Source organism: Leuresthes tenuis, unplaced genomic scaffold (genome assembly GCF_036924035.1).
Source record: "Leuresthes tenuis unplaced genomic scaffold, fLeuTen1.0.hap1 SCAF_3, whole genome shotgun sequence".
Classification (NCBI taxonomy): Eukaryota; Metazoa; Chordata; class Actinopteri; order Atheriniformes; family Atherinopsidae; genus Leuresthes; species Leuresthes tenuis.
The window spans coordinates 6664368-6691307 of record NW_027325357.1 but is presented as its reverse complement, the minus strand read 5'-3'; the positions used below and the strand labels follow the sequence as shown (position 1 = coordinate 6691307).

The 26940-nt window shown below is 39.2% G+C and overlaps 1 protein-coding gene across 2 annotated transcripts; it reads left to right on the top strand.

Annotated features, from left to right (window-relative positions):
• Positions 1–1810: 1810 nt before the first annotated feature.
• LOC140303002 (DDB1- and CUL4-associated factor 1-like) lies at positions 1811–26268 on the top strand. 2 transcript variants are annotated; one of them, XM_072381563.1, is made up of 31 exons: positions 1811–1995; positions 2300–2420; positions 3982–4178; positions 4262–4338; positions 4504–4577; positions 5473–5586; positions 6775–6912; positions 7232–7837; positions 8277–8378; positions 11696–11854; positions 12121–12300; positions 13277–13386; positions 13623–13722; positions 14006–14175; positions 14368–14492; positions 14601–14677; positions 15145–15309; positions 15483–15638; positions 15768–16394; positions 17680–17957; positions 18088–18286; positions 18787–18869; positions 18987–19071; positions 19711–19944; positions 20457–20550; positions 20649–20753; positions 21047–21120; positions 21508–21594; positions 21862–22017; positions 22581–22713; positions 23352–26268. In XM_072381563.1, the coding sequence occupies exons 2-31, from the start codon at positions 2385–2387 to the stop codon at positions 23381–23383; spliced, it is 4773 nt and encodes a 1590-aa protein (XP_072237664.1). In that variant the 5' UTR covers positions 1811–1995; positions 2300–2384; the 3' UTR covers positions 23384–26268. The 2 variants fall into 2 exon arrangements, with proteins under 2 accessions (XP_072237664.1, XP_072237665.1); XM_072381564.1 differs by lacking the exon at positions 2300–2420.
• Positions 26269–26940: the final 672 nt, after the last annotated feature.

Genomic DNA, 26940 nt, shown 5'->3' with positions numbered 1-26940 from the left:
GGTTGTCAGATTACAAATCATAGTAGATAAATATAATTTAACAACAAAAAGTGATATTTTCTGGCAGAGCCATGGATTTAGTGGGTTGATTAATTGATGACAATTCCTGAATCTTTGGAGAGCTTTTTTTTACAACCACACTGACTTTAAACCACCAAGTGATAAAAACTAATGGTATTGAGTGAGATCCAGTAATGATAATTTAGAAATTGAATAAGAAATCTATGCTTTGGGTCAGAGTTCCTCAAACCTGGTCATCAGAACCCATCAGCTGTAGATTTTTTTCAGCTCCAACACATCCAATTAGAAGTGATGGATTGTCATCAACATGTCAGTAAATTTAGCAGAAGCCTCCTGATATACTGGTATATATACTAAACATCAGACCCGTAAATATTATATGTACTCCATGTTTGGCAACCAAAGATAAACCACTGATTACATGCCAGTGTGTATAATCTCTGTATCGGACGGTGTTTATGTGGGTGATAGCAACAACATCAATGTTCATCTATAAACTGCAATGAAAGAACGTACATATTATTGCTTACTCCCACAATTTTTACATTATTTAATGTTCCATTTCAGCCTTCTGTATTCATGTATTTGCTCACTGAAACATATGCTGTTTTTATTTTTCATGTTGGCAGCTGCCAACACCAGGGTCTGATGTTGCACCCCCTTCCACTTCTTTCATCAATGGGCCATCCTGACTAATGAAGAGGGCCAGCTAGTCATGTGTAGGAGGATCATATGCCTTTTTGTAAGGCATTCACGCCGTGAGCATTTTGCCAGCTTTGCTTCTTGGCTTTGGCTGCAGTTTCTGCTTTTAGCCTGGATTATATTTTTAAATTCCTCGTTTATTTAAGATTACTCTGGATGCAAAAAGCTGCCAACTCAGCGAAATTCAAACAAATCTGAATTGTGTTATAACACAAACAGTTCACTGATATATGTCACAGGATACCTTTTTGTGTTACAACACGGTATGTTCAGGTTATTACAAAATAAAAACTTGAAGCACATATACTCCGTGCCTCTGAAGCCACTCTGCTGGAAGTTGTACAGAATGAGGTCTTGCTTTGTTCTTCTTAAATATCAACAGACCTCTTGGGAAATGTATCTCAAAAAATGTATCTCAAAAAAATCCAATAATCCTCTGAATCAATATGCAAGTAATCCATACCATGGACACAAATGCACCCCCATTCAATCCTGGCTGCTGGCTTTGTTCATTTTTACTGATAACAGCCTGAATAGTCTCTTATCTTTGGCTCGTTGAATCCTTTTTTCCCCCTAAAAGCAGCTGAAATTTGGACTCATCTGATCACAGATTGTGTCCACTGACTTGTATGCATCTGAGATGAGCTCCCACACAGAGAACTCAGCAGTGATTCTGCACAAAGTTGTTATGCGGCTGCCTCCTTCTCTAATATAGTTTCAGGTTACATGTCATGATACAAAATTGGTCTGGGATGAACAAGAATTTAGTTAGCTATTACTGCTTTTTAGAAAATGTACCAGAAAAATCAAGTTTGTTGTAGTGATGGACAAATGCAGTACCTCACTGTTTTGCACTCTAAAAGATACTTATATTTGTGGAACCTGAAGTTTTATTGTAAACCAGTGTTATTGTCATGAACTGGTTACTCAGATAATTTTTTTGCTTCTAATATTACCCCCTCATAATCTTAATTTTTTTAAACCGATTAATCTGACACCAATTCATTGTCATATAAAAGAGTCTAATTTCGACTAAATCAACTACATTACCCGTGAGGAATTGCGCCTTCTTTCATCATCCAACGACGACTGCCGTTTGGTGACGTAATGTGCGGCCGCCGGGAGAAGTTTGAAAATAAACGTGAAACTTTTTACACCTTAAACGTTCAATGTCAGCATTGTTTCTTCTATAATTTCGGTCAAATTTGGAGAATTTTCTGGAAAAGGAGTAATTGAACCGCGCAGCTCAACGCAGAGGACGCGTATTATCAGGTGAGTAACGTTGAAAACATTAAATAAACTTGCTAGCTGAAGCATTTACATGAGGTAACTGGCTGTCAACATGCTGCCGCTGTCGAATTCACTCCCCACTGAGCTCCGAGGCAAGCTGTGCGAGCTAAGTTGATCGTAACTTTATCAAGAAGGAGGAGGGGAAATACTTATGTAGATAATTTGGTGGAAGCACGATGCATTTAGTCGCGTTAGCTAAGTTTGCTAACTGTTAGCTGAGCTCAGCCACTGACCAGGAAAGTGTCCCCTGGAGTGGCGGCTGATGAACCAGCTGTCCTGACTACAGGCCACCTGTTGGTGCGGATTCAGAGCATCACGGGGGTGTTTTCAACTGTCACAATCTCTGACGGCCCCTGAAACAGCCTGCGGAGATGTCTCGTCGAACCTCACTCGCACAGCAGCTGATGGTGAGTATTCGACAGCAAAAGTTAGCAACCAAGGATGTGATCATTTCAAAGAGTTTAGTTGGAAGGAATCTCTCGTCTTACCTCAGTTTCCTACAAGTATTGTATGTTTTTTACTCAAAGTGGAAGTGTAGGAAATGCCAAAGATGGAAAGTACATTTACTAAAGTACTGTTAAAGAAATACCTATACATATACGGTACTCAGTTTAGCTGTTTTATAGGGCTTCATTCCGTTTATTTTGCCTTATTTATTAGATCTGCAGGGATCACAACTTTGCAGCAGGACTTTCTCAGTTTTCTAGGTTTGTTTATTCATAAATTTGAAAACTTAAAGCCACATAAATTAAAGTTGTCTTTTGACAACAGTAATGATCAAATTACCTGCCAAAAAATTCACCACAATCAGTTCACCTGCACAACGGCATGTTTTATAAAAAATATCTGGAAATAGTGGACAAAATGCCTGTCATGGTTTCCCGAAGCCAAACTGTGCTTTCAGGAAGATGGAAACAATTTAATTTAAGGGTTAATGTTTCTTTCTGTCCATGTTTCTTTTCTCCACATACTGTTCTTCACCTCGAGTGGGTGTTATTTAACTTTTTCCTCCTCTTCATGTATCTGGTTTGTTACCTTTAACGCTTGGATCTTATGTGTAAAACTTTATAAAATCAGATAAATTATAAATATCAAGCAAGTGACCCCAACTGTTATGCCTTATGACCCCTTCAGATGTCTGAGAGTGGAACCAAATTGTGTGTGCAGCAGCAGTTTTTCTTTTAAACCTTAATTAGTCTTCGCAGACCCCCATTGGTTTATCTTGTGACCCTTTAGATGGGTCCCACCCTAAGGTTGAGAAACTCTGAACTGAACAATTTTACTTAGTTGAGGTAAATCTGTGAAGAACATTTTTATGCTAAAGGAAGACTATATAGCAACAGATGTGCCAGTTCTTTGCAAAAGATCTGAATAGTTATTCCACAGCTGTTGTTAGCATAGCTTTACATTTTTTATAAAGCAACACATTCAGTTTCCTCACAAAAGGCTGTAGGAGGATTTATATATTATATTTATAAAAGTTGTGAAGACCTTTTAAGAAAAGTCTTTAGATTTGTCTTTGGGGTGTGTTGGCAACTGTGGTTGACTACCTGAAATGTTAATTTTGTTAAAATTCACATAAATCACATTAATCTACAAATGATAATTTTCTAATGAACATCTGTAATCTAAATATAGATACCTCCATTAGAAAACATGGTTCAGGTGTTTTGGTGCCATAGATTATTTACCTTGAGGAACGTTGCCTCTGTTGCAATCTCTCAAATGACCACAAGGGGGACACTCACCTGGTTGCAAGACAAAATTGTGCTTGTGAAGATGTTTGTGGGAAAATGATCATACTTTAGTCTTGTTTGTCATCTCAGTAGAGTTTTTCCAGATGTCCATGGCTACATCCATCTCATGCGTGTGTGATTGTTCCACATTGAAAGTTTATAGTCCACTGATTTTAGGTGGATCTGAACTGTAGTTGTTTCACCATCTTACACTGCTCCTTCTGTCTTCTAGGCTGCGATGTCCTCTCCTGACGAAGAGCCATCGGCCAGTGTGTCTGCGCTCCTGTCGTCTGCGTTTTCAGCTGCACTGTCGGCTGCCATGGCGGTTGCCATGACTGTGGATGCCAAGGCGGATCTTGCCACTCTGCTGGATGAGTGGGAAGAAGCGCAGCGGGGCGTCCCAGACCGACTGGTGCCCATCCTGACCAAGTCAGACCCTCTCTTTTTGTTTATCTGTGCCTCTCCATGCTTGTTTAAGACTTGACGGTGTCTCACCTCTGTGTTTGCTGCAGAATATCTGAGCTGATTGAACGGGAGACAGGAGAATATTACAAAGCAGACCCCGATCCGTTTGATGACCGTCATCCAGGTGATGATCTGTTTACACGTTTAGAAACTTACTGTAGTTTTGTAAAAACTTTGTTAAGCCTCACTAGACAAAATGATTCGGACACACAAGATTACATGAAATGAACTGAGTCCATTAAAAGTTGTGACATGTTGTAGAGTTTCTGGTTTCTGTCTAACTTTGCAGGACGCGCGGACCCAGAGTGTATGCTGGGGCAGCTGCTGAAGATGCTTTTTATGAACGATGACTTCACTAATGCGGTAACGACTTATTCAATTTTTTATTTCAATTTCTTTTCTTTTATTAATATTTATTGTCCTAACAGTAACACGTGATGTTTCAAGGTCAACAGTTGGATCAAGCAGTCAGTGTGTTTGATGTGGGAGAAATGGACAGTGGAAAGGACCTGTTTGTTGGCTGGGTGACGAAATCCGAGCATTTCTGGCTTAAAGGCTTGTTGTGCAGGGACAAACCATGAACCAACATCAGCGTGTTGGAACATGTGATGAAATGAGCTTTAGCCACAGCTGCTACAGCCCACAACTTACAGGACTGGAAGATTTGTTGATAACAGTTTGGTGCCAGATACCACAGGGAGCCTTCAGAGGTCCAGAGAGCAGATTCATAATCTGTATAACTGTAACAAAAAACTGTTTTTGTCACATTTGTAATTCTAGTGTGTAATAGTGTTTATGTATGGTTCTCATTTATACTTTTCTTCCACTGTGAAATAGCACTTCATCCATGAATGGGATGAATACACTCCCCAAATTAGTCATTAGCGTATAAAAACATTGTTTTGGCCACAACAAGATAGATGTGACAATGAAGGCAACAAAGAAGAAGCACAATTATTCAGAATGTGAATTTGAGACATTCACCAGTGAAGAAAATAAATGGTGATCTCAGTTCTCAGTGTGCTGCTCTTTCATTACATGACACTTCCATCAGCTTTATTCACATTTAAGACATACGACTAATGGAAGTTCACTGGAATAAGCAGCTCGACTGTCACACAGTGTCACAAAAATTAAAGCTTCAAAATAATCAGCAGTGATGTAATTGGTGAATATCTATATTTAGTTTTATGACCGAATAAAGGAAGTTGAAATCACAAGAGAGCAGCTTTCATTCATTTATGCATATGTTTTGCAGCTTTTGGACTCGTATATAATGAGCAGTAGAGAGCTGAGCCTCAACACAGCGGCATGCCGCCTCCTTCAGAACATCATGCCGGGCCTGGATGCTGCTGTTGTCTTTGAAGAAAAGGTAAAACTGAATATTTGCAAATCTAAGGCCTTAAAATGTATTGGAAAGTGTAGATTTAATTGTTGAAGTGTCTGTTTTCTGCTGCGTTCAGTGTCCTTAACTCACCTGTGTTTCCAGTATTTAAACATACCGTAGTCTTTTGTAGAACAGCTTGGACACCATGTTTAGAAACACCAATTCGCTGCAAAGTGCATACCTACATATCAGCTTTATATACAACAGCTATACCTCCCTATGGAGCATAAAACAAGCTAACATCATCGTCTTCGACTTTTGGTCTATGACTTCAGTTGAAAAGACATGAATTTAATGCTTTGTCTTGAGGTGGATTTTAATAAAGAAAAAAATCTATTGGCAGCACGGTGTACTTGCTGTAGAACCCCAGACAGAATAAACGCTGCCCACTGGGCCACACAAACTTCCACACTGCTGATGTTACATTAACTTGTGATCCCCAGAGTGGTTGTAGCTATTGTCAATGCTGCATGATTTATGTTTCATTTACTTGTCTAGTTAGCATGTTTGATTGTTAAATTGAGTGAAATAGTCAGTCACTGTTATATTGTCGCTCATGCCATGAATTTAACTTTGTCTACTTTGTGCACTTAGCTTTACTCATTCAATGTGTCTGCAATCTATGGGTCATAGCCTCTGTGATGTCTGCAATGTGACAGATACGAGCAACAGGATTTGGAATCATAGTTATCAGTTATCATTTTTTTCAATCATTTAGATCAGTGATCTTCATGATTTTTTTTTACATTAGAGCCTCACTGGCGAGACAAACACATGAAGAGAGTTACTTTTACCATTAAAGACAAAATGCCAACCAAAGCAGGGATTCAACAACATGTGAAATGCAGAAGTCTTAACTAAAGAGCAGGCTTACCTTAAGGCTGGCATACACAAGCAGCCATACATCCCCCTGTGCTAAATTGGCATCATACAACCGCTATTGGCTGCCTGATTTCTTATGATTGCCATCGACCATAGAAAGAAAATGTCTGTTCACCTCTGCCCGAGTCAAGCGACTCTGTTATAGATGGACGATTGGTGGCTAATTTCTCTAAAAAGCGTGTTGCACTTTGCTCATTTGAGCAAAACAATAATCTTTTGTCTGTTTTTTTTCTGTCTTCGTTAACCAATGAATGAGTGGCTGTGTTTTTGGTTTTTTTTTGTGTGTGACAGGAAGGTCTGGTAGAGAAGCTGTTCAGCTGGGCCCGTGAAGCTGAGCGACCGCTGTGCGTTTACGCCACAGGCCTGCTGGCTAGAGCCATGAGCAACCAGGAAGTGGCGGCCAACTACAGAGAGCAGAACGCTCAACTGGTGGGTTCTAACACATCTGCAGTTGATATCCACAGTTCTAGTTTTGATAGAGGTTGTGTAGGGCACACATCAGTTAAGATTTGTTTTGCATTTGTTTTGAGTGCATTGATTGACTGCATGACGAGTGCAGTAAATTTTCAATAACCCCACAGGAATATTTTAGTGATTCCTATTTTTTTATCCCCTGTTACTTGATATTTTTCTGCTTAAAGAACAAAAAACAAACCTCTTTAAACTATTTGAAGACATTATGTCCTCAGCTGGATTTCCCAAATCTTCAAAAACTTCAAATATCTTGCTTGTTTTTCTGTACCAACAGGTACCGATCATGATTAATCGTCTCCATGAGCTGCAAACAACAGAGGCTTCCAGTAACTCAAATCCCACCCAGGCCCCCCAGAATCTACCTCAAGATGCTCAGGATGAAACCGCCAAAACCTCAAATATCGCAACAGACCATCAAAACATGACTGATGCAGGGGAAGAGGAGGAGAGAAAAGAAAGAGACGGAGAGAGCAGCAGGTCGGTGTCAAACACCAAACCTCCAACCCTGCTCTGCTCACCCCCAAAAAATGGTGGCTGTAGCAGCAGCTCCTCCCGACTCCTTCCAGACATTATTTACCAGGCGAGCTCAGACCCTGCCACCAAGGAGATAGAGGACTGTCAGGGAGGAGGAGTGAAGAGACAGGCCGTAAGAGAGAACGGGAGGAAGGTCAAGCAGAAGCTCAACTTTACTACCTCTTCCACCAGTAGTGAGGAGGAGGCAAAGAGAGCAGATACAAGCGAACAGCCAACCAATAGCTCATCCTGGTCTGAGATGAGCTCGATGGTGATTGGCTCTGACTACTGCCTTTCTCCGCTGAGCCCAGCCATGGAGCAGAGGCTCATCCTGCAGTACCTGACGCCACTCGGAGATTACCAGGAGGTGAGAGTCCTAATCTGTGAATGTGACCTCAAACAACTCACATGGTGAAACAACAATGTTTCATGCGATTGGAAAAACATCCTACTTCCTCATCTAAACCTATCGCCTTCATTTCACACGGTGTAGCTTCACCACCTAGATGGAGCAAAAACTTTATAATGATTTTGATACTGGGCTAAGATTGGGGTGTTTTATTTTAGTAATGGGTGATGTAGCCTCCAACAAGGTCCAGAAAGTCTCACTAACTCTTTTCAAACCCCAGCCAACCCATTGCTCACACAGCTCCCTGGAGAAAGTAAAAGCTACACAAAACTCTGTTTTTCTTCAAAACGGAATCAAAGATTGTTCAGCAAAATCAGTGGGCATTGAAATCGTTTCTGTCAAACTTATGTTTATCAAATGAAACATACTAAAAAGAAATGTTTTCCCTTTTCTTTAGTTGCTTGCTGTCTTCATGAAACTAGATACCAGGTCGTTACTGATGAACTACATAGACCTCAGGAAGACCAAGAACGTCCAGCTCACCTTTGATGCCCTCCTGGTAAGATTGGACAAAATTCACCAAAACAGAACGCCAGTTCTGATGGTTTGGCGTTCGTATTTGTAAGTTAGTGTGCATAAATCTGTTAAATGAGCCTGCTCTTCAGTTAAACAATCATAGCCTGGAAGATGGTTCAACCAATAGCAATTTTACCCAAAAATAGCGAGTAAGAGAGGCTTGGTTTTTAAAAAAAAATGTGCATACATCCTCTGAATAAGTCAGCACGGTTACATACACGTTGACATGAGATGCACTTACAGTCAACTCGGCCATTTAATTGGACCACCGCTCTTGTCCCTGTATACGTGCACAGCAGTGGAGTTGAGCTATTAACTGAAGCATGTCTGTCGCTGTGATCTTGTTCATTCGTAAAAAAAAATGTTTGAGACATTCTGATGTTTCTAACGTTCTCTCTGACAGATCATCGAATGTAAAAGTAAAGCTGATTTAATTGCACAGTCGCTCTCTTTGGATTACTTGAATGGTGATATTGTAAGATGTGGTTATAAAATCAGGATTTTATTTGATTGATTATAAAAAAAATAGTTTAGGCTTATTTTTAAATACTAGTTGGTCTAATAATAATAATAATAGTATAAATTATTTTCTCGCTCTAGTAATTGTTTATATATTTGAACGTCTGATTGAGCCTTTAAATTTTCCTTAATGTAGTAAATGATATATTCATAACTTTGTTTGAATGTAAAGCAGGTTTTGATGCTGTTTTTTGTACCGTATTGTGATGATAATACTCACTTTACATGCAAAAGCCCAAAAACTCTTTTAGATGCTGTGTCTTCAAGCGAGCTGTAATGACTTTCATAACTTTGTGATGTTACAGCTACATTGTGCATGTCTGCAGCATGTTTCCAGCACAGCTCATCTGAACTTGGCAGTGTGGCATCATTTTCTCTCCTCATTATTCCTCACTAGAGCCACTTAGGCTAACATTAACTCTAAAATGTCTCAGCGACCAGAGAACACGAGCAGTCACAGAAAGTCTGCAGCAGTCTGTAGACTGACACGGTGTCCACTTGGATCATGTTAACAAGCTGCATCTCAGGAGTACAAAAATCCTGATTTATTTATTTTTTTAAAGCCACAGAGTCATCCAACACAATCGCTGTCCACTATGCTGTGATTTAGAGTTTATTTATGTGTGAAGTTTTTAATTGGAGCAAAAGCTGGAACCAAAAGAATGTACTTGTTCTCTGTTGCTGATCATGCCATGCGTAGATATTGGCTCTTTGTTTATGTCTTGGTGTCCATTGTTGACTGCAGAAAACTTGTAAAGCTATTCTTTGAATTGCATAGCTGGCAGTTAAATCTCCTAAATAAAAAATGGTATCAGTCTTTTGGGCTGAAAACTTGAAATACACATTTTCTGGACATGTAAGATCATCATTAACTTGTTGAAATGGGTTATAATTCATAGACTGTAGGTAAGACGTGGACAGAGCCACGGTGGCATCAACCTTTGGTTTGTGAGCTGTCGTTTTCAAGCCTCGATTATTGGCCTTTGGTTTCTCCACCTTGGTCTTTTTGAAGCCCATTTGAGGGTGGATACTTGGAGACTAATAGGATAAAAGTGTGTGGCTTTGACGCTTAATATTTGTTTGATCATGAAATAATTTTCAGAATGACTACCAGCACACTGATCAGAAGACTTAATTCTAGCCAGTAACACCATAGTAACACGATGACCGGCCAAATGTTGTGCTGTTATTCAGACATGCAGCCCCTCCCCACAGAAAAAAAGGTGTCTGTGTGTAAAAGATAGTCTGAGCCTTTGTGGGTGTGGTTCTGCTGAGCTCCCTGAAGGTTAAATTAACCAGCTTGTCTATAACTCATTCGAACTATTCATCTCTTTGCATTTTTTTCAATTTGACATGTAAATAAATTGTGTTTTTAGACGGAGATGTTTCAGCTAATCTAGATTTATATGTAATTTATTATCAGATTTCATTTGCATGGGTTAATGATTACATAGGTAATTGATGGAATGTCTTACGAGGAGTTATGATTGAATATGGCTGGGAAGCAATGACAAACGCAATGCTTTTTATAAATTCATGAATGAAAAAGGTGTAAAACTGCTGTTGTCACTCTATTTAAGTCCTGTATTTATTATTTGATCAATAGTACTGGATTCTGATAAGACTAATGGCAACATGACAGATATCTTTCTGCACATAAGTATTATTTACTACTGTTAGGGTACATTTCTGCAGTGACAAATGTAATTTTATTTGTAAAATAAGTCTAAACTCATTCATGTAAACATTGCTCTGGTATGAGCTGTCCCTCTGAAGGAACTAGAAAGCAATTGACAGGTTTTATTTATTCAACAAAGAAAAGAAGAAGCGAAAGACTAAAACAAACAACAGTTCAAATCAGATTTCTAAGTGTACCTTAAACGCACCGTGAAGCCCCTCCTTGTTAGTGACGTTTACACTGACAGTTTGTACTTTTCAAAGTGATGTATATTCCCAATCAGAGCTTTGGAGTTCAAGTGTATGGAGTTATGTGACGATCACTTAATGGTTCCTTCATTATTCTGGCTGTATTTACGAGTAAAATGACTCGAAAGTTAATGCACATGCAAAGCTCAAAGCCAAGGTCAGGCCAGCCTGCAGTGGCTCTTCAGAGGTGAGGGAAGAAAAGTGGGCTTTGTCCTGTTCTGATGATAAATGAAAAAGTTGACCCGTGAAACTGTCTTTGGACAACTAAGAATGCATGAGAACAGTTTCTTTTGGGGGGATGTACAGATGTTTAGGGGGTTAAATACTCTGATATGTGATGCTGTATGTAATGTATATTTATGTGTAGTATGTTAGTTAGTTAGTTAAGTGATGTTAATCTTCAGTGATACCTTTTAACCATTGTCTGGTCAGCTGTAATGTGCTCTGCTGCATGTGCTATGTATGTGTGTGATGAACACATGATGAACATATGTGCTACATGACTATGCTGAGAGCACGTTTACAGTGGAGTTGGAGCAGCTTTCCATAACAAACTATATGATAATATTATTTTCTAAGTTACTTCAAGCCGCTTTGCTTTGTTTCAAAATGTTATGTTATGTCATGTCAGTGTGTCATGCACCGGTGTCATTGGCGTAGCACGCTACAGTGCCATGCACCGATACATAGATGGTACTTGTTCACAATAATTGTCAGAAAAAAAGTCATTTACATGAATCGCCTCCACAATTACAAATGAACTGATTTGTCTCTCTAAAAGGATCGATGATATGAATGTAATGTATCGAATGAAGCATTTGACTTGTTAATCCATCTCTTTTATTCCCTCTTCAGTATCTGGCTTCATTGCTCCTTCACAAGAAGTTTGCTGCAGAGTTCATTGCTCATGGAGGAGTGCAGGAACTTCTGGAGATCCCGAGGCCTTCTATGGCAGCAACAGGAGTTTCCCTCTGCCTCTACTACCTGGCCTACAACCAAGACGCAATGGAGAGGGTACAGTTAAAATGCACACAACATATGTATGTACACAGGCAAATTTAGGTGGATTTAAAGGTTTTAAAGATGTTAAAAGGTGAAATGTTAAGGTTTCAGGAATTTAAGGTTTATTTGATTGATTAATTTCATTGAATATTAACACTTTGTGGCATTTTATGATAAAGCAGTGGAGTACTTGCATCACCTTTGGTGCAGTGAAACCCATCAGCACAAACTTGAGTTGGATAATCAGAAGTCTCATTCTGCTGTGTGTGTGCTTACAGGTGTGCATGCTCCCAGACGGTGTGCTGTCAGACATGGTGTCTTATGCCCTGTGGTTGCTGGAGTCGTCCCATGCTTCAGGCGTCTGCCATGCCACCATGTTTTTCTCCATTTCATTTTCATTCAGAGCGGTGTTGCAGCTCTTTGATGAACAGGATGGCCTGCGCAGACTAGTTAATCTGGTTAGTGGTGGTCATACGTCTTCTGTTGCTTTAATACAGCAGTGTTTCAAATAATGATAGACTGATATACAAATCCCAGCAAGAATCATGTTAACAGAAGAGATAGTGAAGTGTAGCATATGTCCGCCAGCGTTACTTATTAGAGAACCTACCTTTTCATACTGTTGTCCCAGATTTTATACACTGATGTGTAGAAGCCATCTTAAGTTACTATATATAAGCAACCATGCCTTTTAGAAAGTTGAGTACAAGGATCTTAACGTTTTACATTTGCAGTATGTAAATAATTTTTAAATCTTCAAGTCTGTAATGACTGAATTCTCAGATTTGGGACCCATGAAGGCTTGATAGCCGTGGAAGATGTTTCAATGTGTAAAAATCAGATTATGGGCATTAACTACTAACTACTAACTATTAACTACTAACTACTGACACCCAAACTGTAAAGTTGAGTGTCTTTTTGGATCAACTTGCACTTGGATCCAGCCCCATGTGGCCATTTGTGGAAGAGCAGTTTATGATATTCATGTATAATTTTTGCGCTTAAGCTTAAATTAATTGGATTAATAAGTAATGAATGACTGTATATAGCTCAGAAATTACTAATAAATGGAAACATTTTAAAAATAAATGATTAAATATAAAAGTTTTTTGACTCTTGCATTTAATATCTAAAATACTGATTAAAATACTGATTTGAAATAGCAGTTCAAAGAAAACCGGCTTTAGTGAGGCTCTCTAACTTCAGGGAACAGGTATGATCTCTGCTGGATTTTTGTGATGGAAAGAAACACTTTTGCAGACGCCATGGGAATATGAATTTGAAGCAGTTTGGAAAACGTATAAATCTCTGTAATGTTCTTTCCTTAAAAACAAAAAAGAGAGAGAGACTGAAGATATAAAACTGTGTAGTTATCATGCAAGCTGTAAATGTCTCAGTTTGAAACCTTTAATCAGTGTTCATCTTTCCGCACAGATCAGTACTTTGGAGATCCTTAACATAGAGAATGAGGTGTCCATAATGAGTGATGATCAGGTCTTTTCAAGCCGGCAGACCGCCAAACACACCTGCATGGCGCTGCGCAGGTATGGCAATGATGGACGGATGCACTGATGGACAGATTGATAGAAGTGTACAAATGTATTAAGTCAGTAGAATTAAATTAGCTTTTGATTGTCAAAAACAGCTAAATGTTACAGGGTAGGGCTTGCATTTCTGTTACACCCCCCGCCCTCATCTATATCTACACCTACAGCTGTGTATTACACTCACGTGTATAAGATACACTGAGCATTAACGGTATTATTAATTACTTTTGAAGGTACTTTGAGGCTCACCTGGCAGTGAAGACTGAACAGGTGAAACAGTCCCTGCATGCATCAGACAGTGGAACTGTGGTTCCCAAGCAGCCATTTTACAAGGTATACATGACATTTTTTTCATCAGGTTTTCTGTATACAGTGAAATGATATATTTGGTAAAGATTAAAGGTATTAAATGTACTCAAATGTATCGTCTGCTTTTTTGGTAAACAAGTACATCTTCTGTGCAATTATAATGAGTTAATAATCCGTATATTAGGTGCTCCATGTTTACGGTCTGAATGCAAATGGGGATATTTCACTAACTTGTTACCTGTTATAGAAATACAAAGTGTCTTCATGTAACCCTGCTTGGACTGTATGTTTGGCTTCGTGTTTCCAGGCCTACTCCTACACCAGAGAGCAGATAATTGAGATGATGGAGTTTCTTATTGAGTGTGGACCTCCTCAGCTCCACTGGGAGCCAGTTGAGGTCTTCTACAAGTTGTCCTGCGTTCCTTTAATGCTGCAGCTCATATCCACAGCCTGTGACTGGAAGACCTACTATGGCAGGTAATCTGGGTTTCCATCAGCAGTTGGAGGCCACGATGATTGTGTGAGCTGACAGAATAACAAAAGTTAATCTGTAGTCTTTTCTGTGCGTTTTTGATTTCTTCTTTTCATCTTTGTGTGGTTGACACTCGGCAACCCTGATATCACCATCTTCCGACTTGTTTTTAACCCTCGCTCTGTCTGTCTGTTCAGGAGCGACACAGTGCGCTATGCTTTGGACATCCTGGCCATCCTGACAGTGGTTCCTAAAGTCCAGTTGGTGCTGGCTGACACCGTAGATGTCTTGGATGAAAACCGGTCGCCTGTCTCAACTGTGGGTCAGTAAAACTTCTTGGTTCTTACTTCGCTTTAAAAAAAAATAATTTTTTTTTTTATAGTTTTGGAATTAATCAGTCTTAGGATATAATCTCTTATCTCTGCTGCAGGGATGAGCATCATTTTGGGTGTTGCTGAGGGCGAGGTGTTCCTTAATGATGCTGAGATCCAGAAGTCTGCACTACAAGTAAGCAGATGGGTTAACTCAGCGACAGTGATTTGTCTGCTGCTCTGCTCCAGATTAAGCTATCTCAACAATAAGTAATAACAAGGTGTTAACATTTCATCGAGTAATTCATGATTCTAAGTGGATAAATTCCACTGACTGTAGAAATTGCCTTAATTTCCATTTTGCACTGATTAACTGCTAAACCATCGACTTGCTGTTTAGTGCCATCATCTGGTGAAAAATGATGCTGTTCAGAACTGAAGTTGTGGACCAAATTCCTTTAAAACTTGTGGCATTCTAAAATGTTAATCTTTTGCAGTGCATCAGTATGTTGGCATGTGTATTTCAGCCTCTCCGAATGGCTCGCATGGCTGATTCAGATAAAACTATTTGACGACAAAGCTTGTGCAACAGTCCTATTCAAACTATTTCTGTCTGTTTCTTCACTCCAATCAACTCCCTTTTTGTCCCTTCTTTCGTCCCAGGTGATAATAAACTGTGTATGTGCCCCAGACCAAAGCCTGAACACTGTTGGTGCTTTTGCTGTTGCCCCCCTCAGGCAGTCCATCCACCAACAGCAGCCCCACACCCCCCACAACAGGGTGCTGGCCCACATGTGGCAGCTAGTGCAGAACAATAATGGTATAAAGGTAAGCAGTGAAAAACTATATGTCTTTGTGCAGCAAAATGGGATTTAATGTAAGAAAAGGCCTTCATTCTTTCCTCGCTGTATTTGTGACTGTGTGAGGTGTGCAACCTCTTTATTGAGTGTAAGATAGGGGAAAACAATTTCCTAAAGATCAAATACGCCTGTACCCTCCAGGTGCTTCTGTCTCTGCTCTCGGTGAAGATGCCCATCACAGATGCAGACCTGATTCGTGCTCTGGCCTGTAAAGCTCTGGTCGGGCTTTCCCGCAGCTCTGCGATCAGACAGATCATCAGCAAGCTGCCGCTCTTCACCAGCAGCCACATTCAGCAGGTAAGCAAAAGATCCTCAGTCCAAACACTGAACAACTAATGTTACATTTTAATGAATACATTACAATATACACTGAACATTTTCACACATACTGTAAATACTCATCCATTTATTTCATTACCTCCCCAGCTGATGAAGGAGCCCGTGCTGCAGGACAAACGAAGCGAACATGTCCGCTTCTGTCGCTATGCCGCCGATCTGACCGAGCGAGTGTCCGGCAAGCCTCTCCTTATGGGCAGTGATGTCTCGCTCGCTCGTCTACAAAAGGCCAATGTGGTCGCGCAATCACGCATCACATTTGCTGAGAGGGAACTCCTCATGCTGATCAGGAACCACCTTGTGGCCAAAGGGCTCCATGACACAGCCAATACACTCGTTAAAGAGGCAAATTTACCTGCAGCCTCCCTTTGTCCAAGCACCCCCTCCTCTTGTGTCACTCCCCCCCCGTCTGCTTCAACAATACCCAGGACGTGCCGGTTAGCTGGCGGGATCGCAGGTCGTATTGCCGGCCATATTGGAACTTCTCCTCTGTCAGCCTCCACTGCTCCCTCGTCCTCTCGCTCCCTCGTGAGTCCTCACCCCTCATGCTCCTCTGCATCTACCTCCGCTCTCCTGACTCTTCCTACTCATCCTCACCCGGCCTCACATCCTGTCGGACGGATTTTGTTCACACGAGAACGCCCAGCAGCCCACTGTAACTCAGGGAAAAAACTTCGTGCACTGAAACAGAAGTCTGACCATGGTGCTTTCATTCAGGTCAGTGATGCCTTTTTGTTTTATGTGTACTACTAATTATTTACAGAGCTGAGGAATCATTTTATTAATCAACAACAAAGTATCATCAGTGTTTACGACTTCATAATAACTTACAGTTATTGAACAATAGATAAAGATCACAAGATCCAGTCCATTGAATTTGATCCCTTTGGTTTCATACCCTGAATGTAGATAAATGAACCCAGTTAAACAAATGACACAAAATGTTATTTTGATGGATTTCTTAATTAGGTTTTCGATCAAAGTAATGTCGATAAGTTGTGAGTGTTTATGTTAAAGAACCGGGTTTCATCACTTTCAAGTCACTTTCACAATAAAAGTTTGTGGAAATGTATCACTGAACCAACAAAGGACGTTTGTGAGGACCTCCGATGCGTGGGGCCTGCGTCCTGCACCTGCCTGCCTGATTTATACTAGTGACTTTTTAAAGGAAAATGACAGCACATTTATCCATGAATTGAATCTCTGGAGAAAGAAATGCTGCAGGACGACAGTTTTTATATCAAAGAATGGTTATAGAAAAGTAAAGTTAATGTTTGGATTTACAAAGTTTAAAGTCTTGATCTCATCTGTTTTGAATCTGTTTGAGGAATGAGTTGAAATTTCTGTACACACCCTGTACTGAAAGCGTGTGTTTCTTTATCTTTTTCTGAATTTGGTTTTCTTTAGCAACTTTAAAGGTTTATATGCTGATTGGATTATGAATAGATTAACCAGCATTTATGCAAAAATAAAGAAATAGCTCGAGAGTCGCAGCCTTTTTAGCCCTGTTGTGTTCAACAAGTCATATTTTTATTTAAAAGAAAAAAATACATTTAACATGAATGAAAATTAGCTGAGGATCATTGGTCTGTGACTGCGTGTTGAGGATTAAATTGAAATTGGTTTGGAATTTTGATTTGATTTGCCGTATATGGTGTTTGGAATATATAAGCTGCATTGGAGTTCTTGAACATTGCTACTGCAGTGGCACTATGAGTCTGATGAGTGTGGTGATGGGCTTATTGTCTAATAGCGCCACCAAGAGGCTGATAATTGTGGCTTACGGTGGCTGATAACCATTGAATAGGTTGTCATTCAGTGTTGTTCAGAAAGTCACGCCGCTCAAAGGATGAATAGTAATACATCTGGTGACCATTTGACTTTACATCCAGCACGATCATCAGGTCAAAAGTTGGATTTATTTTCTTCTTCTTTCTTTATTTTTAACCAGATACCAGCAGAAGTAATGTCTCCCCCATTTTCTTCCCTTTCTCTTCATCAGACTCCAGCCATGAAGAAGCAGCTGGAGCGCCACCTACCTTCCCCGCCGTCCCTGGACAGCATCATAACAGAGTATTTGAGGGAACAACATGCCCGCTGCCCCAATCCTGTCACCACCTGCCCTCCATTTTCGCTTTTCACCCCCCATCGCTGCCCAGAGCCCAAGCAGAGGCGACAGGCATCGCCCAATTTCACTGCCCGCCTGGGAAGCAGGGTGCTGTACCCCAAATATGGAGGAGTGGACCGAGGGTGTCTAGATAGACATCTGATATTTAGCAGGTAAGAAACCGCCTCGGAACACCATGCTTGTTGTTTATTTTAAACTTTTAAGAAAAGTAAACTTTATTCTTTCTTTCTTGGGCTTTGTGGCCATCTCCACCTGCTTTTATTTTTTCCTCCTTGTCTTAAGGTTTCGCCCAATGTCGGTCTTCCACGAAGGCGACGGAGACGAGAGCGGTTTCACCTGTTGTGCCTTCTCTGCCCGTGAGCGTTTCCTGATGCTGGGAACCTGCTCCGGTCACCTCAAATTCTACAATGTCTTCTCTGGAGAGGAGGAGGCCAACTACACCTGTCACACATCCGCCATCACACACCTCGAGCCCTCCAGGGTAACCAACACACACACATTTTAAAAGTCCTCTTAGGTTGGCGTTAACATTGCTGCATGTCAGATTGTTTTCTAATCTTAAATGTGAACATTTTCTGCTTTTTCTGCTGTTTTTTTCATCTACTGTCTGAAAGTAAACTGAATATATTTTGGTTTTATGCTGGTTGTATAAAATATGACATTTTAAGACAAAACAGGAGAAAATGACCTTTACCAAGAGACAATGAACCTGCAGTGCTTTTGTCATGAGTTTCAGTTTATTGTTTAGCTGTCTGGCTTCAGCTATACTGCTGCTGGTAGAGAACCATTTAATTATGGCGTTTAATTCTAAATCCTCACTCCCATAGAACCATTCAAACTCCAATCAAAACAACACAAAAAAAGCTGAGTGTGTAATCCATATGTGGCTGCTTTTATTTATTTATTTTTCTTGAATGTTTTTCAGAGTTGTGTTCTTTTGTTTGAATTAAAAAACACTTTAATCACTTCCTTGTTTCTTAGGATGGGAAATTGCTGCTCACCTCTGGTTCCTGGAGTGTCCCCTTGTCAGCCCTTTGGAGTATGGACGACGTCTTTAGCATGAAGTAAAGCTGTCACACATCACGGTTTTAACTGTACACAACAGCTTATAGGTTGCTGCTTATTTTATTGAACAAACTGCAATGTTGTGTTGATGTATTCAGTGTTTTCTTGGTCCCCAGGAACTCATTTGCAGATGATCATTATGTTGAGTTTAGCAAACTCTCTCAGGACAGAGTCATCGGCACCAAAGACCAAATTGCACATGTAGGTAACACAGACCGACTCACTGTTCGGTGCCTTTTATCCTCAACCTCTTCCCTTGTCCTACATTCCATTATTTCTCTTAAAGTCAATAAAAGTTTCCAGTGTTTAGAAAGAAAAAACTTTCTACCCTTCTTTTTCCATTAACCCATCAACCCTTTGCTATTTGTTATCTCTCCTTCATACCTTTGGTCAATAGATCCTGATGTTCTTTAAGGCAGATCAAGCTATATGTTTTAAATTTCCATTTCTTCACACAATAGATGTATCATGAGATTTTTTTGAGCAGGCTGTTGATGCTATAATTCAGAAAAATGTTTATTTGTCAGGTTAGGCATCTTCTCTTTCACTCAGTCTTTCTAATTTCTCATAGAATGATGCTTTTAAACCTAAATCAGGTAGCACATTATTCACTAATCACGCTCACACTTTGGGTTATTGAACCAAACTGCACAGCTTTATACTGATTAAGTGATTCTTGTCTTTATGACAATATGGAATATTAATGTTGTTATGCATGTGTAACAGAGGAACAAAGGAGCCTGTAGTGATGATGGTGGAATCTAAAATCAAAATGTTAATTGGCCTTGTTTGAGTAATACTTGTATGTTTATTTAATTGTTTAACCTTCCTGTGCTGTAGATCTACGACATCCAGACGGGTCAGAAGACGCTTACTCTGAATGACCCGGCCCTGGCCAACAACTACAAGAGGAACTGTGCCACCTTCAACCCCACTGACGACCTGGTGATAAATGATGGGGTGCTGTGGGACGTGCGGGCATCACGGGCCATCCATAAGTTCGACAAGTTCAACATGAACATCAGCGGGGTTTTCCATCCTAATGGGCTGGAGGTCATCGTCAATACAGAGATTGTATCCTCTGATCCTGTTGGCTTTAAAAGGACAATGCTGTTCTGAGATCATTTGTCAAAGTTACACAGTGACACAAGTTCAGCGCCTGATTGAAAATGTAATCATAACCAAAAAACTCAGATGCTAAATAGAAATTAAAAATGAAACATTTCCTTCACTACTAGCTGTAATAATTGTGTTTTGGATTGCAGTTACATGACATTGCAACCTCCAAACAAAACACAACAGAAATTTGCATGTTCGCTTGGGTGCAATGTATCTAATGCTGCTGATCGATTTCCTTCGTTTTGTCCAGTTTCAAGGGGTCATAGTGATGTACAAGAAGAAAAGCCTGAGCTACACACCAGGTGTTTGAGGCAGCTCTTGTGTTTTCTGCAGCAGAGGATAGTTGGATGATTTTAGATGTTAGAATTGTGCTGGGAGCATGGAGCTGTTCTAAACTGATGACCCATGTGTATATCTGTACCCTTCAGTGGTTTACAGTGGTTGTCAGCCTTGACAGCAGATATCAGTGGGACCTGAGGACCTTCCACCTCCTGCACACTGTTCCTGCCCTGGACCAGTGCAGGGTGGTCTTCAACAGCAACGGCACCATCATATATGGAGGTATGAGCCCGTGTGTCTCACTTGTTTTTAACACGGTGACAGACTCGGTCACTGTGGAGCTGCTACATGTCACGGTTGGTTTCCTCTCTCATGTACAGCAATGTTGCAAGCTGATGATGAGGATGATGCAATGGACCAACAGATGAAGAGTCCCTTTGGTTCATCCTTCAGAACTTTTAATGCCACAGACTACAAGCCTATTGGTAAGCTGCACTTTTATATTGTATCAGTCACATATGGCTCATAGTTGCAACTAAAATGTCTTTTTTTTAACCTTTGCATAGCCCTTAGAGCAGCATTTAAAAAGTCCTGTATCTTGTGTCTAAGTGATGCTTTGTGTGGCTCCTCTAATACTGTTAAAGTAGTTGAGAAGACAAATGAAAACATGAAAAAGATAAGCCTCTTGTTATTTACAAAACTCTTTGAGGTTTGCGTGGGGCTGACTTTTTATTCCACCTTTTACTTCAGCGTGTAACTATGCTGTTTGTTCTTTCAGCCACTGTGGACGTAAAGAGGAACATATTTGATCTGTGTACTGATACCAAAGACTGCTACCTGGCTGTCATAGAGGTACTTTTCTTGCATTTTGCCCCCATCACGTCAGGGTTTATGTTATCTTCTTTGTCTTTCCATGCAAATAAAGTGAACTTCTTAAAAATTTCTGAAAATGCCTTGATGCTCATCTGCAGCACAAATAAGTTACTTAATCCTGTGCTTGCTTTAAAAGAGTTCATTGTAATAATACCATATGTGACTTATTTTTAATCTGCTTTATTACATTAAATACATGCATCCAAATGCTTCTGCCTTCCACTAACAGTTTTCAATTGAACTAATAGGTGTTATCAGCATTTTATTTTCTTCTCTTTAGACCGATCTGACATATATCATTAACATTTAAGATGTATTACTATATTTCCTGAGACAATTCAACATTTTTGCATTTTTACTCTGTAGAACCAGGATGCCGTGAGCTTGGACACGGTCTGTCGTCTGTACGAAGTGGGAAGACAAAAACTGGCTGAGGAAGGAGATGATGATCAGGTGAATTGCACAACGTTTAAAGATTTGTTTCTCTTTACATTGTGTTTTATTTTTATTCTATGAATTAGTGACATCCATGATTTGTAAGACCACAGCTTATATGCTTTTTAAACGCTGTTGCATTGATCAATGTGCAGAAATTGCTCAATGCATCATTTGTCTTTTGGCCTTTTTGGGATATGTTCATAGCAATAATTCTGACCAGGACTGGTGCTTGTGTGGGACTTACTTCATGCCTTGTCTGTAATGGGTGTTGTGTTTTTCCAGGATGAAGATCAGGATGAAGATGATTCTTCAGACACAGATGACGATGATGAAGATGACGACGATGACGATCTAGACACGGACCCGCTCATGGAAGAACTGGCCAATATCGATGAGCCAGAAAACCAGGACCGAGCGACCTCTCCTGCAGATGAAGGGGTACCTGATTCGATCACACACTGGACTTCTTATATTTAAACATCTTTTTAAGATAGGCTGAGGATTGATGAAGGATGGAAAACTTGGAATGGTCCTTAAACCAAAAATTCTTTGGAATCGATCTTTCAAAATGATGACGGAGTTAACTCCTTTGGTTTATGGTGAATGCATGTTTTTGATGCAGTTACCAGAACACTGAGCTACAAGGAGGAATGTTCAGCTGTGATTTTGAATCCTTATTTTGTACATGATGGGATTAAAAAAAGAAAACAACAACACATTTGGCAGCAATGGAGAGACCCGATTCAGAACGATAGAAAGTTTTTTTTAAAATTTTTTTATCTCTGTATAGATCTCTCTCTCTATATATATATGATTTATAATTTATTTTCAATTTGAACATTGCTTTATGCATTGTTTGCTTTAGATGAGCAGATACAGGCCTACAAGAGACTGAATAATGACATACATTCAGTAGTTTAATGTTTATGCATTATGTTTTCTTGCTGTTGTTTCTGATTTTTCCTTTTTGACTTATCTAGTAAAGGTTTTTTCCCTTTTAGATTGCAGGTCTTCTTAGCAGCAGCAGCGACAATGACAACAGTAACGATGATGATGACAATGACTCGGAAGATTCAGATCATTCATTTGGAACTGGTGAAGAATCTGACCCGTTTAGTCCAGGCAACTTAGAATGTAAGTCAAGAAAATGATTAACTTGGTAAATAAGCTGCTAGTTAACTGCTTGTACACCTGTGGGATTGCTAATTTTAATGGTCTAACAAAAAAATAAATAGTACTGTTTGACCTGGGGGGGTAGATTAATTTAAATCACCCCTCCTCCATATGTACCCTGTCAAATACACTGACAAGTCATCATGTTTTTTCTCTGTAATTTTGTGATAAGATAGAAGGAAGTTGAAGATATCATCAGTCTTATATTGACACCAATGTGTAATTCAAAATTAAAAAAATAAAATGTGCATTTCTTTTAGTTCTGGCATTTGACTGACAGGTTTTTACATAATTTGCAGTGATTTATTTATTTATTTTTGTCTGACAAAAGGCCATTTAGAAGTTCAGTTTTACCCTGTAGAAAGTTTGAGGTGCTCTTCACCCGTCTTTGATTCTTCTTGGTCTAACAGGGAAATGTTTAACAGGAACACAAATGCACAGATCACCTGATAATAAGAATTATCGTTAGTTTGACATGAAAAAATAAATCCTAATCTATCTTTTATGCAGCATTTTCATTTTATTTATCAGATACAACGCACAGTGCTCAGTTTAAAATGGAATTTGCTCACTATAACAATAACTTTTTCATGTTACAGTCTTCGGAGAAGGATCAGATGATGAAGACTGAGTTTTCCAGTCCGTCCCTGACCGATGGTTCTCCTGACCTGGGAGAAGGTGCTGCCCTGCTGATAATGTGAACCTCAAGAAGGATTTTTGTTCCCATTTAAACCACCATCTCTCCTTTAAGCAGGCAAGTTGACAGTGCGCTATGCACACTGATGCCCTGGAGGATGAAAAATCAGCACTATTTCTCTCTGAACATTTTTTTTTTTTAATTAGAGAGAAGGCAGATAAATGTTTGTCAAAGTTCACTGGGCTCAGATAAATATGCTGACTCCTGTAGACTCTTGTTTCTGCTTCTTGTTTCAAAAGAGAGTATTTATAAAAGTTTTGAAAGAAGTGTGTTTGGTGTTTTACATGGTTCTTTGCTTTGGCTGGAGAAATGATGCTCTGCTCTGAGGAAGACATTCTGACATTTTATCATTCACAAAGTAGCAACAAAACCACTTCCTGGTGTAAACATCTGTTAAAGACCGTATGATTCAATCTGAAACGCACAATAAAACACAAAATGCCCTGTTGTTCTTCACACTGAAGCACTTTTCAGTCTTCCATAGATGCATTTCTTCCATAGATGCATTTTTTTCATTTTCAAAAGTTTGATAGTAGCTCAAAGCCAAATATTCATGAGTGATCAAAGTGGATCCACAAAAATGACCTCACTTTGCTAATTTTACTAAAAATAAACCTTTTTCATCCTCGGATGTAGAAAATCTTACATGATACGAATCCTTTGTGCATATGTAAAGATCATCTCCAGTCAAAGATGTGTTTCTTATTCTTATGTTAATACTGACTTGCATCTCATCAACGTGTCATTTTAGAGGCGTTTTTAAATTCCTCAACCAAAGTGGGAGATGTTTGTGCGCCTCCCCAATATTTGAGGTTCTAACTTGGACCAGGAAAACTAGAGTTGGCGGTGTCACAAATTCAAAAGCCAATCTAACATTAGCAAAAGAAATCTGAAAACTCCAGAATACAGAGTGGGAGCTTAGATTAGCTTCGTCAGAGCTAAGTCTGCCTCAGCCACTGCCAGTTACAAGCCCACAAGCTACTGACATGAAAAAAGAGCTAATTATTACTCTGATATGCCTGCTAGTCCTCTCTTTTGGTGCCCAGCGCACTCCTTAGTGCTCGGACATGAAGGGCCAAATCCCTCCAAAGCTAATGTCGTGATTTTCATTGTTAAACAAAACATTAAGAAAATGTTAAGAAAAAATTTAGACACTTTAAAACACGTCCCGAAGAGAACCTTCAAGAAACATTTCATATAAAGTGATCCGTTCTTCACTGTGTTAGATTAAAGGGTATCTAAACAGACAAACCTCTTTAGCTGATTGCAAGTATTAGAATTACATGTTTCCAGACACAAAAACCCAAATCTCTCTGTCTTAAAGATAGTTAAAAAGCCCATAAATGCACCCCTTTGTGCTTCTGAGTATAACATTTAGTGAAATCTAGTGACAGAAATGTATCCTCAACATCATCCTAATTTATCATCTGTGTGGAATCGTATGAAAATAAGAATTATTTTGTTTTTCATTACCTTAAAATGAGAACTGTTCATTTTTAGTGGCCACTGCAGTTTGTCCTGTGACTCAGTTGGTTGCTGTCTGCAGCTGCTGTGCCAGATGTCACTAAATGCTATATGCTGGACCTTTAGGACACCGGTATGTTGCTGTCCTGTTATTTTGGTTACTGTAGACAGGCTGTGTGCATTGCACTGGTGTGAATCTGAGCCACACTGTCATGAACGGTGCACATAAATTGTTCACAAAAAGCCGTAACTTAACAATTTCAGTTTAATTTGTGTCTGAGAGGCTTTCCAGTTCAAGTTCATGTTTTATTTTTCTGATGGTCTTTACATTTTAGGAGAATTCTGTTTTTTTTTATAGCTAATTTTCATCAGGTGTCCTGTTGTCAGGTAAACTGGAAGTATTAAAGCTGATACCTGTTGAAGGACAAGTTGAGCTGGTAAGATGACTGAAAATCTGCTTAAATACTTTTTTTTGTTAAACATTTACATTTTTTAGAATACGGTACATAAAGCTATCATTTAGTTATTGTGTGGGCAACAAAATATATTTTGTTCAAACCAGTGTTATAACAAATAAATAGATGTAGCCTCACTCTGAAACGTACATCCATCTTTGACAGTCTATTTATAAATGAGCCACACATGTTGTTTTTTGGAGGTTTGTAGCAGCTGATAATGTTAGCTAAAAAAAAAAACATAACATATAAGTTTAGGAAATATTACAATTTGATGTGAACATTTTTTGCTGATGGCAAAAACTAAATGTTATTTGAATCATTTCTGCCATTTCGTTGAAAGGTTTTCCCTCTTGAAGGAATACACATAAATTATATAATTTCTTTAATTTATCAGCTGCTACAAGGATTTTTTTAATGCAAGGTGGTTATTTTCAAGTCATGCTTTGTGTTTTATTTTACAACCTGTGTACCTCATCACTCAATAACACATTACTGTGTGTACTTTTAAAAAAAAAAAAATTGTTTTTCTTTTTTCAAAGGTACTGATATGTACAAAAATAGAAAGTCATCATTTCAGATTAACAACACAATCAGTCATTTGTAAGTACCTGAGACATATTGGACCAACTTGATGCTGTTTTCTGCTGCGTTGAACAATCTGCAACACAAAGGGAGAGTCTGAATGATGATCGTTGCTGATTAGTGTTCTGTTTGCTTTTGTTTTTTGGGAGGTTGGTATGATGTAGCACAGCTGCAGCCTCTCAATGAAAAGTTTTTTCCCCAAAGTCTGGTGTCTGAATGGATGTATCCTCTTGCCTGAAAGAGCATTTGCACACCATGTTGGTGTTAAACATTTACAACTTAAATTCACGCTTAATAAAAGTGTGGGTCACAAAACTTCCAGTTTTACAACAAATTGTGTGTCTATAAATGTGTTTGAATTGTGTGAAATAGTGGCGATCACTAAAAAATTAGACGTTTTTATCAAATTGGAATCATGTTAAGATTACACAAGTCAGGTAAGTCAGACATTTATCGAACCTGAATTATGTTTTCATTAGAAATATCTGGGTAACGTGACATTATCGAAGGTGCTTCAAATCACTAACCTTCACTGGAAAGTTTAGTGTTGTCATAGATACGTAGGTTGACGAGAAATGATTGTTTCCAGCCTACAGTATTTACTTGCATTTTGGAAACGTAAGTACACCCAATTAGGTTTTTAGAAAGTTCCTCTTGGTATTTCCAGGTGGATGTATTGTGAGTTACACTAACCAGCCACTTTATTAGGTACACCTGTTCAATTGCTCGTTAACACAAAAAGCTAATCAACCAATCACATGACTGCAACTGAAGTTCAAACCGAGCATCAGAATGTGGAAGACAGGGGTTTTAACTGACTTAAAATGAAATTTAATCATTTAATGCAAAATTAGCTTTTTACGCAACATTAACATGCTAACAAGTAACATTCTATACGTACGTTCTATAAATATGTCAAATGTAACGTGTTAACGGATATATAACCAGGAACCATCTTGCTGGACTAACAACTTGGGCAGCCCTCCC